At 47.3% G+C, this 20583-nt stretch overlaps 1 protein-coding gene across 3 annotated transcripts in view; it reads left to right on the top strand.

Annotated features, from left to right (window-relative positions):
- The window catches only part of LOC146829210 (uncharacterized), a 361848-nt gene that overhangs the window by 66701 nt on the left and 274564 nt on the right, over positions 1-20583 (top strand). For 2 of the 3 annotated variants that reach the window (XM_085607849.1, XM_085607848.1), the window contains exon 3: positions 9386-9441. The exons of the other annotated variant lie outside the window; for it this stretch is intronic. In XM_085607849.1, the coding sequence (XP_085463975.1) occupies positions 9386-9441 (56 nt within the window). The remainder of the gene's footprint in view (positions 1-9385; positions 9442-20583) is intronic. 3 annotated transcript variants of the gene reach the window in all.

The following is a 20583-nucleotide window of genomic DNA, read 5'->3' as shown; positions in this document are numbered from 1 at the left end:
TTGTAAGGGGCTGGTGTATGGGGCCACCATCCTGTTAACCTTTTACAGAATGATGAAAATAAGTTTTTGAAGAAATTGTTATGTGCCCCCCCCTCAGTTCCAAATTTGCTAACTCACATGGAAGCCGGTATCGACTTCATTATGGACCTAGCTGCATTACGCCCATTATTACTCTGGCGCTCCATTTGGTCAAAAACAGAGACAATATTTACACAAACAATTATTAAAGACTGTTTGAACCTTGATAATTTATCACGTATACCATGGCTGAGCTATATTTATTACTGGTTTAATCTTCTATTTGATTGCAATATCCGTCTGAACCCAGAAGCAGCTGCACTGATACCAAAGAAAGATATAAAACTAAAGTTTCTAGCATATAAGAATGCGGCTAGAGAGAGTCAGTCCAGTAACTTAATAACTGTTGCTTCTTACCTTGGTCTGAACCTTAGGAGAGGTTTTCAGACATATCTTGCGACTGTGACTTATAATTCTCACCGATTTGTCCTAACCCGCTTAAGGCTGGGGATTGTGCACCATTTAGTCTCATTCCCGCATATGAAGATTAAACCTAATACACTGTGTCCTTGTGATAACATTTCAAAACAAAGCTGCTGTCACTTTTTATTGTTCTGTAAATTTTATTTTAGGAAGTTTTATCTTAAACCTATCTTTTTAAAATATAAGGTTCGGTCCACCAAATCTGCAATGAGGCTCTTAATAACTTTGGAAAGCCCTGATATTTGTTTTTTTTGTAGCATCATATGTGCTAAAATGTATAAATATTAGGAAGTCTATAGTTTGCTCTGTCTAGCCCCAATCACCTTATGTACTTTGCATATTTATGTATCGCTAAGACTTTCTTTATGTACTTTTAAAGTTCGAGATGATTCTGGATGTGCATCGCATTGCTGCTATTGTTCTTATACATAGCACTTTGCGCATATTTGTAACGCACTAGACACTTTATGCGGAAACTGCACCTTGCTAAATAATATTGAGGATGCTTTGTTAGCAACTCCCAGGCTTAATTCCGAACTGTTTAAGGAAGCACACTGCACTTTAATAATGACCTTTTACACAGTCTTCTGTAATGTTCAGCGTATAAGATATTTTAGTTTGCTATGTATTTCATGTGTTTTATGTTTTTTGTTCTGCTTATATGGTTGTATTTTACATACCGAATAAAGCTTTTGAACTTGAGTCATGGCAAGGCAAACTCCACCTTTTATCCTTTCAAGTTTGGCTGAGTAGTACTAAATTGGTTCATAGTAACGACGGTTACTTACAGCTCATAGAAACTGCAGATGGGAGCTGTGGAGCGCCTCTTAGAGCCTATTATTATTGCTAATCATTTGCCTGTGATGTCACAACTCATCTAAAAGCTGGGACAAGGGACCCATGCTACCCCTTGGCCTCACTGCCCTCCCGAACCCATACCTTTAAGTGCCTCGGAATACAATATAGTTGGTGGTATATTATTCTGTATATTGGAGGTAAGGTTATAGTGATTGCACCTGCGCTGTGGTTTTAGGCACTTCATGTATTCCATTTGTTAGCACGTGCGCTTTTGACATTTATTTTCCGAGTTTAAAATAGTGGCTATTAACCTGCTGTGAATGCACAAAGTTGCATATGAAAAGCTGCGGCGCCGTTTTTAAACCCTCCCTGCTTCCTAGTGCCTGGTAGGGTGACCAACTGGCATTGGTGCACATTCAGGACGGTGAGTGTAAAAATTCAGGACAAAGGTCAAAATTCAGGACACTAATTCAGGACAGGAGGTCAAAATTCAGGACAAAACTTCAGGACAATAGGTAAGTTTTACAGACACATCAGAGGAGGTCGCGCAATAGTATATAAGTAAGCCCAGCCATATCCAAACATATTCAACCATTGCAAACCTACCCATCATGTATCATTCCATCTATCATTTCACTCATCCATCCCTTCATCCATCCTTTCACTCATCTATCCATTATCCATCCATCCATCTACCCTTTCACCCTATCCATCTGTACACTCATCCATCCACTCTTCTACCCATCCATCCATCCATCCATCCATCCATTCACACATCCATCCAGCCATTTACCCTTTCACCCATCCAGCCATCCTTTCACTTACTCATCCATCCATCCACTCACTCATCCTTCCACCCATCCACCCTTTCAGTCATCCATCCATCCATCCTCCCTTTCTCTCTCCATCGACCCTTTCACTTAGCCATCCTTCCTTCCATCCACCCACCCACCCATCCATCTACTCATCCACTCATGAATCCATCCATTGACCCTATCACTCATCCATCCTTTCTCTCATCCATTTATCCTTTCACTCCTTCACTCATCTATTCATCCTTTTGTCCATCAACCCTCCCTTTCACTCACTCATCCATCCTTATATCCACCCTTTCACTCATCCGTCCATCCATTCACCCTTGCACTTATCAATTCATCAATCCATCCATCATTTCACTCATCCATCCATCCACCCACTCACTCATCATCCACCTTTTCACTCATCCATCCTTTCACTCATCCATCCACCCTTTTACCCATCCAGCTACCCTTCCACCCATACATCCAGCTAGTTACCTTTTCTCTCATCTATCCTTCCACTCACTCATCGATCCATCCATCCTCTCTCATTATCCATCTATTCAATCTTTCATTCATCCATTCACCCTTTCACTAATTCATCCAGCCATCCACCCATCCCTTCACTTACTCACTCGCCCACCTTTTCATATTAATTTTGAGATGAGTCTTTTTGAGAAGAGGCCCATCAAGAACTTCACCCTCGCTGCAGGAGCCATTCCAGGACCGGGACAGAAGCCACCCAGGGCGGAGACAGGATCCACCACATTGGGGACAGGAGCCATCACAGGCGGGGGGGGGGCCGGAGCCACCACATGGGGGGGCAGGAGCCATCACTGGGGGGGGTGGGGCAGGCGCCATCACAGGAGGGGGAACAGGATCCACCAGGGTGGGCACAGGGGTGGGCATGCAGTATTCTAGTATCTTGGTCTCTTCCAGGGTGGGGTAGGGCTTCTCACCCCCTCCTGGACAAGACAACGAGAAGACAGACTCTCTTTCTAAGATGTTAGTTTTGCCATCCCCCACTGTAATGTACAGTACTTAAAGGAGATACTCCAAGAGAGCTGATTTAACTGATTGTCCTCCATACTTTGTTAATCAGTGTGGGTGCGATTGTGCCATTTCTTTAATTTATTACATTATAGACTGCATGTTTGAAGAACGGAGGTTTGCTTACAATTTAGTGACAGTAATTAAGCTCTGTGAAGAGAACCACATGCTGCCTCGGGGTAATCAGGGCCGGTTCTAGGATGTTTGGGGCCCTGGGCAGGAAGGGAGTGTGTGAGGCCCCTCTAAATTGCAGAGACATGACGCATTCAGGGCTGTTTGCATCTGAATAGATGCCCCTGCTCCTGAAGCTGCAGCCCCTCCCTCTCAGTTACCTTCAAACACCTAACAGCTCATCGAGGGCGGAAGGTGTGAGGGTTACCATCCCGCTGTGCCTCTCCAATGCTGCTGAGTATCTGAGATTTGGTACAGCATCAGAGTCAAGAAGGGAGGTGGGTGGAAGTTGTGCCGCCTTTAGGGTGATGCGACCGGTGCCCGGTTAAAATTACGGACAAATGGCGTCCGTTAAAGAATCCTTCACGGACAACGGACAGACGGACGATATTACGGACTGTCCGTGAAATTTACGGACGGTTGGTCACCCTAGGCAGTGCCTGGTGTGTTAATTACAGCTCCTGTTTTCCATTTACCTGCCGCGCCGTGGTTAAGCCCGGGAGCATTCATTACTTCCGCCCTGTCCCTCCCCTGCCTCTCCGGGGGGCTGGTGCCTACACGCATGATAATGGTGGAACGCAGGGCCTGCACGCTTAGTGGTTGCCATGAACTGTCTGCTCGCTGAGCTGAGAGGGGCCACCCGCTTTAGTGGACGAGCACAGGGCTCCCAGCCTTTCACTGGTGACCCCCATTTCCTGCTTTGGAACACACGTGTTTAAAAGAACATACATGCCAACATTTCAGAAGAGCAAAGTGGGAGATTTAAAAAAAATCAAAAAAAAATCGGGAGAACGGGGCCTTCAATTGGGTTTCTGTCATGTATGGACTTTGGAAGTGTGCTGCTGCAGGATCGGACATTTGAAAGCAAATTCACATGTTTTTTTTATCACCTTTCAGAAGCATGGAGCGCAATGGCAGGCAGAGAAAGAGGGGGATGCAAGAGTCGTGCACTGGCCTGGCAGGTTGCGGTCAGTGCATACACCCCCCCTCCCTCCCCCGTCAGCCCGGGCTGAAACAGCTTCCGGGCACACACACAGCCGCCCCCCCAGTACTTCACAGGTGTTTAAAAGACCATTCGGTTGTTAATGGGGCTTTGTTGGTTTTTCACCCCTTCTAGAGCCCCTGCATCGCCATTCTGACTATTGCTGGAAGAATTAGCACGTTACAGATTACCAAGCCCTGTCAGCTGAAACCCCGAGGAATCGGGTTTTTGCTTGCAGGAATCGGGAGGCGGGAGACTAGCCTTCAAATCGGTAGTCTCACGCCTGAATCGGGAGTGTTGGCATGTATGAAAGAATGCTTTCCATCGCTTCAGGGCAGGTTATGGAGCGGTTAGACAAGGACTGCTGGACCAAGGCCTACAAACTCTCCTCGAAAATACTTCGACACCAAACCTATATTCTTCGAGCACGTGCAGCTCCACGTATTCCGGGGGTTGTAACCCTTCCTCTTTGGAATATTGTTTGAACATTATGCCAAACTATTCAGTTGGAGACGATGTGGCTTAACGACAAGAGCTGCCGACGTTGGAACTGGGGAACCAGCTTCAGTTTCAGAGTGTGATGCTGGCCAAATCCCTTATGTCTATCTCCCTGTGTCAACAACATAAATACATAAGTAATGTGTCCTTGTAACGTAACTGGTGCACATGTAAAGAGCGCTAATACCTTCGGGTCGAGTTCCCGCTCTATAAATCTGCAAAAAAAGAACATGTAGAGAGCCTAGTTTTCTGAATATATGGTTAGGAAGTCACAGCTCAGTTTCAGATGGTTCTGAAGAGAAACCCTAAAAGAATCCTCTGCTCCAGAGTCTGGTACAGCACTTATGCTTCTGCAGCAGAAGGCAAGAGTGTGGCTATATGAATTTCTTGTATTGGTGTTCCGGAGCCTTCAGACTAACTAGCTATGAAAGCTGAACCACTTTCCCCCAGATTTCCAAGGTTTTTTCCCGTGACCTTTATGGACATTGAAACCCTGGGTTAGACTAACCATGGTATTTTTTTAAGAAGTGGGAAATTGGTGTAATGTTCTCGCATACAAATACGCAAAAATTCTGGGGCCCATTATGTGCAATTACGTTAATTGTAAATTCATTACTTAGCGCTATAGTTTAGAGCATGGGTACTCGCAAATATTTTCGCAAGGGCCAAAATATTTGGTCTGTGGTGTGACCAAGGGCCGCATTGATGCCAACAGGGTGGCTGTTGGGAGGGTGAAGGGATTGGCGATATAGGGTAGATGTAGGCCCTACATCTACCCTATATCGCCTACATTGTAGGGGAAGTGAAGCATGTACCTCTACTGGCTGGCTGAATTACACAAAGTGAAGCCAGAAAACCTGGAATCAATTCTGGCTTTCCCACTTGACCAAATAGCGTGATGCTAGGCAATTGTTTTATTTCACTTTTCCTCCTTTTTCCTAATTATCACATGCAAGAGGACCTTCAAACACATTACTTCAGGATGGATCCTGTGCAAAATGTTCTCTTGTGTTTGATAATATTATTGGTGTTTTCACCGATTCAGTGACTACCTGTAAACTGCATAATCATGAACTGACCAAGTGTTTGGTCTGTGTACTGAGGTACTCGTATGATTTCTAGTTTAGGTAAGACATAGGGCAACAGTGAGTTTTTTGTTCTCATGCATGTGGTGTTGGGACTTGCCGCAGTTCGAGTTACTGGTCCCTGTGCCCTTTGAACTTGAGTATGAGAGGGGCATCCTTTTTGTAATTATTAGTGTTCCATTGTCCTGAAACGGTGAATGTGTGTTAGGAGGCATTATGGAAATTTAAAAATCAAGAGAGATTTATTCAATATTCTCTCCAGACTCACAAGCGGGCTCAGTCTTGTTTCCGTCAGTGGGAGGTGCTGTGCTGCAGGCAGGCCATCTCCTGTGGTTAGTGAGTTGCAGGCCTGTGTAACACTCTACCCAGGTGGCCCGCTTCTCTCCCTCTTTGTTGAACACATCTCCGTACCTACAGGTTGGTATAACAAGCATTTACAATGCAACGGTCTCGGCATTGTTAAAGTTAGAGCTATTAGCATTGCTCATGACAATGCCGTTTCTTTAAATGTTTTAAAAACAAAAACATAAACAAAAATAATGTCATGAGCAATGCCAATAGCTCTAACTTTACCAATGCCGAGACCATTGCATTGTAAATGCTTGTTCTCATCTTCCTCCTCTTGTCTCTCACCTTTGATTCACTCACTTCAGCAGCCTCCTCTGTATTCAACAACTTCTGCGCTACGCGGTCGACCGCCGCAGCGTCATTGGCTGCTAGTATCACTGACGTCACACTACGAGAGGCGAGTGTTGAATAGCATGGGCACAAAGAAAACGGGGATACTAAGAAAACGAAGAACACGAGATAGGGTGGCAAAGGGAAGAGAGTACGTTACATTCATTTTAACAGGAAAATACTGGTCATTTTTCAATGTAATCTCTTTTCGTCTCACTAGTGAAGTTCCGCTTGCATTGAGTGTATGCACAGTCCATACTGAGAGGACCCGACGTGGGAGACTGCAGTGAGTCAAGATCTCCCTGTCGCTCTACATACTGAGTGCCAGAGGAGGCTGGACGCACGCTTGCAAAATTAGGGACAGAAGTCTATACATAGCAGGCATCGTGTTGCAATACACACCTCAGATTTGTTTTTGTGTCTTGTAAATGTCCAAAGGTGCTTTCTTTGTCTAGTGCACGCACAATCGCCGTAAATGTCTACAACGCGATGGTGAAAAAGGTCAACGTTGTGAAATGTTTATAGTTTGTTGATCGGCAGTTGTGCTGCACATCTATGAACGACTATTTGATCTGTCAGTGGCGAGGAAACCTGGCGATTAGAGAAACCCGCGGTTCACCTTTGGTCGCAGGGCAATATTCGAACCGTCGTGTGAACTTTGGTGTAAGAAAACAGCAGCACTCGATCCACCAGGCGTGGATAAGCCCCCTTACCGGTACACAAACGCAGAGGGGTTTTAATGCATGTGTACCGATCACAATGTGCTCTTTGTCTGCTACAGCCGACAACATCTTTCCGTTGCACAGAGCACCTGAAAGTGGATTTCAATGCCAACGCCTGCTGGATAGTAGGGTGTGGGAATTTGTAATTGCATTTATATAGTGCGAATATGACACGCCCCTCTTTCTACACACCCCACGTGCCTCTTGCTGGAGGAGGATGTAAACATCCCCGTGTTGGAAGCAGTATCCAGCAGCTCTGCAGTGGCGTCAACATTTTGTTGAGTGCTCCATAATGACTGAACTAATAGTGTACGACGCGCGGGCTCAACACGAGTCTATGGTTTACTATTGTAACTGATTGGAAACAACAACGCCTGCGTTACAGCTCCACTCCAAAGTTACAACATCCCAAAATTACTTTTTAAAATCTGAGTTACTTGTCAAAAACCTCCTGTAGCTCAAATTTATCAACGTCTACCTTCCACTTCGCACATTACCTTTCTGTCTACTCTTTTGTCGTTCTCCACCTCATCACTGTTTTCTCTTGCCCTCATCCTAACTCATAACCCTCATATTCCCTAATGACCTGTGAACTGCACGCCATACACTTCAAATGTAATGTGGTTAACGTTTATATGAGTATAATTTAATGAAAATTGCACAGTAAACTATATATTGTTGTACACTGGAGGAGGAGACCAGTAAACACAAGCCTGTGTTACGATTCATTGTAAATGTCACACTACTGTGTGCCCACTCTCAGAACTGCAGCCACTGACTGTACCAGACTGCCTTATAGGTCTGGTGACTTTACATCAGCCAGAAGCGTCCATTCTACTGCGGCCCTGCCTGGCTGCACACACTGCCCTTGTTTCACCTTTCCTATCTGTGAATCATCGAGCTTTTCTCAAAAGAAATATGCTCGTCTTCTTCTAATCTGTGACTCATAAAAAAATAGTCCTTATCAGATAGGAAGCCTCTAACCTCAAACAAAAGAGTGACCTTTAAAGCCAGACCTTTGACTTTCAGTGGACCTGTTCTCCGGCACTAATCTTTCCATCAAAATCTCGATATTTACAGAAATTGGTTCCTCATCTATAATCTTAGAAGATCAGTAATTGCCCCCATAAATTGTCAAATAATATCTATCGCCCAGCATTGCGTTAACATTGGCGTTCTGACAGGCTGGGACTAGCGCACGTGACCCTACATACATGGCTGCAACAGGTACATTGACATACTGAGCTACCTCCGTATAGGGATCGGAGAAAGGCAGCGGAGCTTTCGGATACGGGGGCGTGTTCTCCTCCTGCCATTGGCTGGAGGAGATAATTAGATTTCTTGATTAAACACGCCCCCGAATCCGAAAAGGACGGGTTCTGTTCGGAGTGACGGACCTCTTCTCCAATGGCTGGCCAGCATTCAAGAGGCCAGCCAATGGAGAACAGGGGAGAAGAGGGGCGGGTTCAAGCCCCTCTTCTCCAAGTCATTAAATCTCCGACTTCCGGTTCTGCCTTCGGCAGACCGGCGGTCCTCGACCTAAAAAGCATAATACAGGAGGATGACCCCGCCACACGCTTCTCAAAGAAGGCAACAGCTCCTCTGCACTTTATTTACTCCCCCCATGGGTGTACAATTTTACTTTATATTAGCCATTAAACTACACCATTGTGTAGAATTTTAGAGGGGGCTGCATATGATTATTTGATGGAGCGCTTACATAGTGATACACTTATAGCCACGGAACTTAACATTGCACTAATGTGCGATATGCTGAATCACTAAATACTTATATTGTCCCAAAGGCGAGACCGATTGCATTGCAAATGCTTGTTTTTATTTCCTCTATTCCTTCACGGAAGACTGCTGATGCAGTAGTCCTATTTTTCTGTTGTTGCAATTCATAAATGTCACCCGAGAACCACCTCTCTCGCTAAGAGCACCAAACCGCCGCACACAGAGTCTTGTTCGGTGGACATCCACGGGATAGGATCGGGTAAGTCATTGTACTCTGCTGTGCTAACATGGTTTGTTTATGTAAATTTTGAAGACTTTGTCTGCTTGGGTGGATGTAGTTTTGACTTGTTTCTTTTGCCTCGATAGTTGGATTCCAAAATTCGCTAAAAGCAGGGTGTCGACTGCACTTGGTTCACCTTCGGGTAAGACGTGTTTACACTAGCAAATTATCTGGCAGCGCACAATGTTTGTTTTTGTTTTCAAGTTTCTGCCATGGTTTGATTCTTAGATTTGGGACCTGATTTTTCCGGATTGGATGCTGGTATTTATCGCTGTTACTTTGGCAGTGTAGAATTACCAAGGAGGTACTTGTCTTCACTTTAAAATTTATGATTCACGTGGGGCATTGAGATGACATAAACGCAGTGTGCGGAGTTTTTCGCACCAGTGTTAAGTTTGTAAGCACACGATTTCCAAGTTGGGCACTCGGTGTATTTTGCGCTGGAATACACAGGTATACCTGCCCTGCCTTTCACCTACCTCTCGCTTCACCCTCTAAGAAGTAGCCTAGGGGTGCTCTAGTGGTAGTGAAAGGTCCCTTCAGGACTGGCAAGTAATTTAAAGAGGCCAACCTGAGCATAAGTGCTATTGCGCTCTGTTCGAAAGTGGATTATTAGTAGTGGCAAATGCATATCTGCCACTGGCAATAAGGCCACTAACACAGGCTAGGGCTCAGAAAAGGTCTTGGAAAATTGGAAAATTAATCCCCTGCTCAACCCTTGGTAGCTTGGCTATGAGCAGGTAGGCTTAACTTCACACAGGTATGTAAAGCATTTAAAAACATAAATTCAGTAAGCAATTAAGACACAACACACAATAAAAATCCAACACCAATTTATAAAAATAGAACATATTTTTATACTTAAAATGACACCAAAATGAAAAAATCTACTGTAGGGAACTAGAAATGTGAATTTTGAAAGATTAAACACTTTCTAGTACTTAGAAACCAATAGTGCCTCTTCTGAACATTTGGTCTCCTCTGATCTGGACAGAGTCAAAGTTTGAGGCCGACTGCGATGAAGGTTGGATACACTAAGAGGGAGACCCTAGTCAAGATTTCTCATCAGACGTCCTGCAACCTCCTCCAGCAGGCTGGATTCAGTGAGTTCTGTGAGAGTCTTGTCACCCTCTGGAGGTTTTTCACAAAATTTCACCAAACTTTCCCAAATTTCTTCCTGAAGTTCCTCTTGAGGGTTCAAAGTGTCCAAAACACAATCCAAGGGTCTGGAATCTCCAAGATGCTCCTTGAAAGGTTGGGACCACAATTCCCACAATGCATCTGGACAACACCCTTAAAGTCCACTGACTACATTCCAGGAAGTAGACTCTTTGTGGAGTTGATGCAGGTGAGCTCTGGTAATCTGTAGCTTGCAGGGAGTCCACTCTTTATTCCTCTTGAAACAAGGTACAGTCAAAGGGCTGTAGTTCCAGATAATGCAGCAGGCGCAGTCTGTCAAAAATGCAGGACCTGATGGTGCAAATCAAGTTTCCAGCTTGGCGTCCCTTCCTTATTCCTCTGTAAGCAAGATACATCCAAAGTGCTGCAGGCGCAGTCTTTTCTGAGTGCAGGGCCTGATGGTGCGAATCAAGTTCCAAGCTTGGCAATCCTTTTCTCTCAGTTGCAAGCAGCAGAGCAGAGAGGCACTCCTCCTCTCATATACGTATTCACTGTTCTCTGTGGTTACACAGGAGGGCACTCCTGTTCAATGAGGTACAGAGCAACACCATGACAATTTCAAAATAAGAATTTTCAGCAGAGGAGCAAACGCTGGCTAAGCCTTTGTTCAAGATGGTTCATTTCCATACTGTCCCTCCCCCTTACATCCACTCATTCCTTCTTTAATCCTGCTATCTGGCTGGTTTGAGAGGGCAAGGCTGACTTACAATGTCTGTCCCCTCCTCTCTTTGAAGAAGTTTTTTTTACTTCCTGCTCTGGCAATCCTATGTAGCAGAACCCTGCCTTCCCACAATGGCTGGATAACCCCAGGGGCTACTTATCACCTCATCAACGCAGCCTGGCTAATCCACTTAACTCTGACCAATCAGGTCTGATCACTGGAAGGCTGAATTTGGCTTACAGCCAAGAAAGTCTTATAACTTTGTGTCTGTACTCTTTAGGAGAAATTCAACAATACTCTATTGTTGGATTTATCAATACCATTCTCAGAAGTCCTCGAATGGTATTTTTATGATTCTCCTAGAGGGAATTATTAGTCAATAACTTCTTGCCTTGGTAACTTATGTGGCTGGGGATTTGCAATTGGGAAAATGAACTGGTCAATTTCTCCAATACCAGATTTTATAAAATATCTTTTATAAGGACCCTGCCTATATCTACAGGACCCACCCCGATCATTGGAACACCTAGGGGAGACATTAGGAGTTCTGAATGTCCAAACATATTTCTGATTCTCACTTCACAGTGCTTCTACTAGGATAGTTGATTTGGGGAAACACTTTAATACAATGTGGGAAGTGAAATGTGCAATTTCACTAACCCAGGGCATATAAAAACAATGGTATAAGGATCCTCCATATAAGTATCTGACCCCCCCCCCCACCCCTGGGACATCTAGGGGAGACCCCGAGGCTACCTAATATGCTAAAACATTGTATGCGATTAATGTTTGAGTGCCCCAAACACCAATGTCGAGTTTGGGCACAATTTGCATGTTAAAAACAATCCTGCAACACAGGGCTACTGTTGCAGGGATTCTGCTTATGCATAGAACTATGCGCAGGAAACCAGGACCTCAGAGAATTGTGGTGTACCAGAAACTCCCCTCAGAACCAAGAACCCCATATCCGACTAGCTTAGTGTCCCATTCGTTAGCCTAGATCTAGCTAGGCGGTCCCAATGTATAGACAACCCAGAACATGCGACTTAGATATTTCTCAAGAGTGGTGGGAATCCGAAATACCTGTTTGTACTTATTTAGCAGTCCACAACAGAATAATACAGACACGGTAAAGTTTAAAGAGTTTATTTTATAAACCTCGCATCCTAAGATGCAGTACTTTGGCTAACACTAGCAGACAAATGGTTAAGATCAGAACCATCAGCATTGTTACAATACCATACACAATGAAAGGAGCAATCATAATAATAATGACAGTGGTAAACAGCCACACTCCTTTCTCTAGTAACTAATAGTTTATTATACTAATAGAAGGTCTCTTAGGCTAACAGGGGGGACCCCATCCCGTATAGATCAGCTTAGTAGAATCACATCACAGGATCAGCTAGGCTCTCTCATGCATCAGCTCTTCTGTTCGAATGAATCTAAAACATTCTGTCCTGCCATATTAAAAGCACTTGTCCTTCAGATATTGGCAGCTGCATGTATGATATGTCTAAAAAGTGGTACGATCAATATGAACACAACACTCTGCACCGTCTAGTGTCCTAGACTTGTTCTTTACATGATGTACAGACGAAGGTCACAGCACAGTGTTAAGAATGTTAAACAACAAACTGTTATCCTGTAAGGCAAAGTCGAGTAAGCATTTCTAAAATGAATAACATATAACAACAGTGTCGCGTGCAAAGCAGCAGAAACGGCAAGCTGGCTTTCTGACAGTTGGCTCGGTTATGCTAACTTAGTGTTGTAAATAGGGAGTGGCTAACCCATACTACACCCCCCTTTGTACGGACTACTAACCACTAGGGGCGCACTTATCAAGAACGCAGAGTTCAAGTGATATAGAACAGAACCAAGGGCATGAACTATAAGTCCATATAAGGTAAGTGTAAAGTTCGAGAAAAAAAGAAGAAGAAAAAATCGTGTAAAAAACAAAAACGATGTCTTAGAGAAAAAACCATTAAAAACATTTTGATAAAAAAATTGACATCTATGGATGCATCCTGTCTTGACTATGTGAAACAGTCAATCCATCAAGGTATATGCACCGTAAGTTGCAACAGCTTCCAAGAGGAAATCATTGGAGCGTTCCGCCAAAGTATCTGCCATCCAATTCAGCAAAGGAAAGGAACACACGTGTTCTTCAATTATCGGAGCATCCAGCACCATAACAGGACAACTGTCAGCATCCTCGAGATAACTCCGTTCAAGGAATTCAATAGCGGCCTCTCCGATATCCCAGTTACCAAGGACTCCTTGTGTAGCACCCAAAGCCATAAACCCAATTCCAGAACAAGCAAACTCATGTTCCAGTAACGGACACATTAGTTCATCAAAATCCGGGTCAGGTGACACCAAATTTGACAGACACAAGTCCAGAGCCCATTGGAAGGGACAATCTAGGCAATGAAAGACAGGCTGCACACAGGTAAAATAAGGAAACCGGAATGACAATCCATACTTGACGCTTAAGGTCGCCAGAGGTAAAGTGCCGTAGTAATCAAGCATCCGGCTACGAAGATGGAGCAGGCGGAGCATTCTGTCTTGTAACCCCAGGCATGCAGCCATAACGAAACGCGCAGATCAACAAGAGGATCCCGGCCCCAAGAGCGTGGAGCAAGGGAAACCCTCCGAAGACACTTGAAAAAATAGAATGTAAAAACGCGGGGATCACACCAAAAATAGTTTGGAAAGATGTCACGAGGCCTGAGCCGACAATTTTAAAAAAATGAACAAGGCCAGTCGTAGACCAAGCATTAAAGATTGTCTGTATCAACGTTCCAAAATGTAGGGGGAAGTCAGTATTTAAAGAGCTTGTACTTCAGTGCCCTGTGTTTGCTATGTGAAGAAGAAATGTTTCACGGGACGAAGTCAAAGAAACTTCTTTCTGAGACAAAAGAGCTCTTATTCTACTCATCCTGTTGAACTCTGCGTTCAAGGTTGGAATCGCCGGCCAGATGGATATATCGAGCCTGCCGTGCGGGGGTGGGAAAAGGACGTTATTACAGCAAACCACCCTTTGTGAAACGGTGACTATGTAAGGAATACCCACTAGCATCCCACAGCAAGCTTCATTATTTAAAAGCAAATAACTACCGTTGGCAAGCAGCTTAAAAGAAGACGTTATAACTGGCATTGGAATACCTATTAGGACACAAGCTAAATTAGGAGCGTGTATATTGCAAGCGCCATGTAGTTGTATATGTCTACAAACCACAGAATGATCAGGAGCGGAAGTGCATTCTTCACCTTTTAAGTAAACTTCCTTGCCATCCCTCACGCATCTATATGTGAAAGGAAGTGACCAAACTTTGTGCAGGAAGGCATTACCAAGCTGTTCATATCTGCCTATGGCATAATGCTTCATGCACGAACTGAACTTAAACCGAGAAAAAGGCAACGTGATCAATCCGTGTACAAGCCACACAGCCGAATTCAACTCAGCAATAGAAAAAGGTAAAGGTTCTAGTTTTTCAATGTGCAGTAATGCGTAAGTTGCGTCTTTCATGGACATTTTTTTTTTTTTTTTTTTTTTTTTTTTGTTTTTCAAAAACCTTTATTGTTCCATCGAAGAGTACACCGCTATTCAGCCAACAACCCGGAGGCAGGCAGCTAGTATTCGAGGCGGAACTCCGCCCAAGCATTTGAGATCGTACTTTCAAACGGCAATACAGCATTTTACAATGGAACGAACAGAACAGAACTAATAAAGAGCCCGAGTCGAAGGAAAGCAAACAGTAAATGATCGAAATGACATAATCATCTTCACGCTGCGCCCACAGCCCGCCCAGACAGAACAAGCGGCAGACAACCCCTCTCAGCGGACGAACCCCATATCCCAGATCACTTATGCCAGGCGGATCACCACTTACAGCACCCCACAGTCGAACTCCAACCACTCCACGTCATTTAAGCCACGATCAGCCCGCTTGGTCATCTTCCAACGCTGTCGTACTAGCCAACCAGTCTACCAGTGGCTGCCAGATATCTACAGGCCGCGAGCGCTGCGGCAGCTGGTCCCAGTATGAGGTCAGCTGCTCCCTACAGTACACCGCCGATCTTATCCAGGCCTTCACGTTTGGCGGCATTGTCTTCTTCCAGTGTAGCGCTACCTGACGCTTAGCAAGTAATAATAAAATGGCCACAAGCCTACGTGAGGTCTTGGGCACATTTCTAACGAATCCCAATAGGGCCATAAGTGGGTCCGGCCCCAGTACCATCCCCACGATCTGCCCCACGGCATTGAAGACTGCAATCCAGAAGTCACGTATGGGGCCACACACCCAGACAAGGTGATAGAACGCGGCATCCTGCGCACCGCATCTCCAACAGCACGCATCAGACCGCAGACCCATCCTACACAATTGAATGGGCGTCCGGTAGGTCCGGTGCAGATAATTGAAGTGTACCAACCGCAGCCTGTAATTAGGGGATAGGTTTTCAAGTTGGGAGCAACAGTACTCCCACTGCTTCTCGGTAATAGATATACCCGCTTCAAGTTCCCACGCGGATCTGGAGTCAGTGTGCGCAACCGGAGCCGTGCTTTGAGTAGCTCTATAGATCCGTGTGATCAGTTTGCGCGCGGAGGAGTTCGAGAGTACGTCCTCCAAGGCCGCAATCGTCGGCGGAGCCTCTGGAAACATAGGGTACCTGCCCTTGCAGGCGGACCGCAGTTGATAGTAGAGAAGAAGCTCCGAGGCAGTCGGTTCCGGCGCTGCCGCCATGTCCCGCACTGTGAGGAAGGTATCGTCCGGGTACAAGTCTCCCGCAACCTTCAGTCCGCAGGCCCGCGCCCGCCGCGCCACTGCCGCGTCCGTCAATGGCCCCAATAGTGGATTATCCGCGAGGGGCATACTCGGCGCATATAAGTCATCCACGCCTGCACGTTTGGCAATGCTTGACCAGGCCCAGCGCACCATCTCAACAGTGTCAATGTCGTCCCTGGAGCGTCTGTAGCTCCGATATGCCGCTGCACGAAGGGGGCAGGGGGCCGCAACATCCATCTCGATGGCCACGTGCGGCTGGTAAGGGATCGGGTGCTGCCAGTAGTGCAGATATTGGGCCTGAGCACTGTACGCATATAGCTCCATGTCCGGGGCCGCGAGTCCCCCCTGACGGAAGGGAAGTGTGAGGAGGTTCCAGGCCACTCTGGGCTGCTTACCCGCCCAGACCAGTTCAATCAAGGCGGAGCGGAGCCGGCGAAAGAACGACTTAGTGAGTGGCACGGGGATGTTTACGAATAAGTAAAGGAACTTAGGAACGACCACCATTTTAGCAATTGCTATGCGGCCCATCAGAGATAGTGGCAGCGCTTTCCAGCGCTTCACTTTGCACTCCAGCCATTCCACGGCCACCCCAAAATTGGCCAGCCATATGTCCTGTATCGATCGGCTAAACCGTATGCCCAGGTATTTAATCTCATCAGTGACCCAGTCAATCGGGAATTCCGTGTGGCATTGACTCGTACCGTCCGTCAGCGGGAACATCGCCGACTTTGACCAGTTGATATCGATACCCGTGAGGCCGCTGTACCTTGTCAACTCACGCATCAGTGGGTCTAAGTTTTCCGATGGATCCATCATATATATGGTTATGTCGTCGGCGTACATAGAGACCAGCAGGCCACGCGACGTGAAGCCGATACTGCGATGAGTGTGGTGTTGGCGCAAACGAGCCGCCAGCGGCTCCGTCGCAATAGCGAACAGCAGTGGCGACAAGGGGCAGCCCTGCCGAGCGCCTCTTGTTATGGGGATCGGGGAAGACGTCTGACCATTGACCCGTACCCTAGCCGTCGGGTGATTGTAGATTATTCCAATACGCCTGGCAAAGGAGGGGCTGAAACCCATGCGAGTGAACAATGCCCGTAGGAATTTCCACTCGAGTGAGTCGAACGCCTTAGTGGCGTCAAGCAATGCGGCCGCGGCCTGTACCTTGGGATCCAAATAATGCAGGAGCCCAAACAGCACTCTAAGATTGTGGGAAGTGGACCGCCCCATCACAAAGCCCGACTGATCGGACAACGCTATCTGAGGCAGCATAAGTTTCAGGCGGTCAGCGAGTAGTTTCGCGTAGATTTTGGCGTCAAGATTAATTAGCGAGAGTGGGCGATATGAGTCCGGGGTAACAGGATTCTTGCCAGGTTTAAGCAGCGTAATGATGAGGGCCTCTCGCATCGAGGCAGGGAGGATGCCAACCTCCATCGCTTCCTCAAAAACATTATGCAGGTGAGGGACCAGTAGGTCTGCGTATTCCTTGTAGAAGGCTGCCGTCAGCCCGTCTGGGCCTGGTGCCTTGCTGAGCGGCATAGCGGCTATAACCGCTCGAATGTCCTCCTGCGTGAAGGGGAGGTCCATGTATTGTCGGGCACTATTACTGAACCATGCAAGAGCTATGGTGTCCAGGTAATCACTAATAATAGTGTCGTCAGGGGACACCTTAGAGGTGTACAAGTCCTTATAGTAGTCTGTCATCACCGCCAGTATAGCCGGAGGATCTCGAATTACTGCACCCCCCGACTCCTGTATCTCAAGAATATGCTCCGACCCGCGTGGCGGGCGCAGCAGATTTGCTAGTGTTCGGCCAGCTCTATCACCCTCTCCATAGCGCCTGGCCTGAGAATCTTTGGACAAGAACCTGACCTCCCTCTCGGCCTCCTCTTGATACTCGGTCAGTTTCGTCCTGAAGTCTGCACTCGCACCACCAGACGGGGTTGCCACCATCGCAGCTTCAAGCCGAGCCAGTTCAGATTCCAACCCGCCGAGAGTAGCTCTAATGGAGCGTAAAACCCCAGTTTTTAGCGCCATGCAGTGGCCTCTTGTCACAGCTTTACAGGCCTCCCAGAGCACGCCAGGTGAATTTACTGAGCCCACGTTTAGTGCGAAGTATTCCTCCAGTTTTTCCCGCAAAGAGTGCTGGAAGACCTGGTCGCGCAGAGCCCGGGACGGGAATCTCCAACTAAACGGCTGGATGTACTGCGGCGGGGTGGATATCGTTAAGCAAACCGGGGCATGATCAGAAAGTGACCGCGGCAAGTGAGTCACCTCTAACACCGATGAGTGCAGATCTCTGGACAGCAGCCAGAAATCCAATCTGGACCAGGCCGCACGATGAGCTGTGATACACGTACCGGCGCGGGTCTCAGGGTGCAGTGTCCTCCAGGAGTCCACCAGCCCTGCCTCTTGCATAATATGGCCAAGCGCCTCCGACGCCCTAGGGTGATGTTCCCGAGTGGTGCCCTGCCTATCTGCAGTATCTGACAGTACCACATTATAGTCTCCTCCCCACAGTATCGCAGCAGGTCCACAGTTCCGCACCTTATACCACAATCCCTCGTAGAAATCTGGGTTATCGTCATTCGGGCCATAAACATTCACCAGAATCACTCTCGCGCCGCACAGCGAACCTACCAACAGAACAAACCTGCCCCCCACGTCCCTGATTTCCTCATGCGTCCTCCAGTGAAGCCCTTTTCTGATAAGTATCGCCACCCCTCTAGAGTAGTTAGAGTAGTGAGCGTGAACTACCTCACCCCATCGGTTGTGTCTGAGCAGCTGCGCAGCATTGTCCGTCAGGTGCGTCTCCTGCAGAAGGCAAATGTCCGCACCCTTCCTAATCAGAAAGGCCTGTATCAGTCTCACTTTCCGCCTATCATTCATACCCCGTACATTCCAGGTAATACACTTTATGCTATTCACCGCACCATACATGTTGACAAATTTCGGGCAAGCCTCAAGCATACACCTACCCCCCAGTCACCCGGCCAAGTCACACCAACTCTCGAAGCACGCATTTCCAATCCAGCGGGTACCAATATATGAGGGCGGCAATGCCACAGCAATCCGCACGCCCGCCAACAGGGCAGGGAACCTCCACCAGGCACCAAGCAGGGAAATAGAACTCGAGCAGGCCACGGACCCGCCGCTCGTTGCATCGATTCCTGCAGCCCGTCCCTGTCAGACAACACACATCCCACCCGGCCAGCTGGGCAGCCTGCCCGGTAAATGCCAGTACACCTCTTGCTAGATGACTGTCGACATGACAGCGCGCTGCGCACAACGTGCGATTCAATAGCAGTTTTCGCCACCTCCGACCCGGCTCTGAAACTTAAATAAAATACAACAAAAACCCCCAGCCCCAGCCAAACCCCTAACCCTCCCGCTCCAACCCCCCAATCAGGTTGTGCAATGAACTCCCTGGACCCCCTCCCAACTACAACAACTGTAACTACAGTCTCTAAATGTGAACAGTGAATGGGAATCATCCCTTGAGGTACGCAGGTTGGCCACCTACAGGCCCTGTACTTGTGACAGGGCGATCGAGCGCGAGACTAGTGTACCAGCTCAAGGACCATCCCCCCCCAATCCCGCAGCCCTGCTCAGCTCCCTCATAGCATCCGAAATTGGAACTCCAGGGAAGTAAACATTCTCAATATGGCCCAGCACAGCGTAGACAGGCGACACCCAGCGATTTAACAAGGAGCAAACAGGAGTAGTCATTCAACGTCACTTAGCCTATCAACTGCCGGTGTCTGAGCCTTTTGGTCCTTTAACAGTTGTTTGGCATATTTCATAGCCGCCTTAGCGTCAACAAAAAAGGATGGCTTACCGGGACCTTGGACCCGGAGTTTAGCAGGGTAGATGAGGGAGTATTTGGTGCCCGCCTGTTGAAAAAGTTTCTTCGCCGGCAAAAATTCCCTCCGAGCGGCTTGAACCTGCATCGTATAGTCCGGGTATAGTGCAATGTGGTTGCCCCTGTATTGCAAGTCCGATATGTCCCTTGCCATTCGTAAGATCACGTCCCGGTCCCTATAATTCAAGATTCGTGCAATAATAGGCCGGGGCGGTGCACCGGGTTTAGGCCTGGGCCCCAGTGATCTGTGAGCCCTCTCGACCAGGAACATCGGAGACAATCCCGACCCAAACAGATCCTTACACATTTGTTCGACAAAGAGCTCCATGCTGGTTATGTCCGTCGTTTCCGCCACACCCGTGATGCGGACGTTGTTGCGCCGCGAGCGCGCCTCCAAATCCTCATTTTTCTGCTGAATGAGTGTTAGAATCTTCTCCATGCCCCTAAGTTGGCCGGCAAGGCCGGTCTGATTTTCCTCCGTGTCGGCCACACGTGTTTCGAGCGATTCCACTCTCCCCTCTTGTTTGTCCATGCGGGACGTGATACCGTCCATGCGGGCAGCCAGCGCATCCATTTTGCCATCGATGCCATGTAAGCTTGTTTTCAGTTCCTGAAACATGGCCTTAATGTCCGCCTCTTGAGCACCACTCTGGTCCGCTCGAGAAGATTCGGCCTCACGGAGGTCTGGGTCTGGGTCCGGCGGCTTCTGCTTGGACTTGTCGAAAGTGATTTTCGGCTGCCGCGTGTCCGGTTTGCCCATGGCCACTCACCAGCCGCCACCAGTCGCCGACC

The sequence above is a fragment of the Triturus cristatus genome, chromosome 5_2 (assembly GCF_964204655.1).
Source record: "Triturus cristatus chromosome 5_2, aTriCri1.1, whole genome shotgun sequence".
NCBI lineage: Eukaryota > Metazoa > Chordata > Amphibia > Caudata > Salamandridae > Triturus > Triturus cristatus.
The sequence above is the reverse complement of the archived record's forward strand: the minus strand, read 5'-3'. Positions and strand labels throughout refer to the sequence as shown.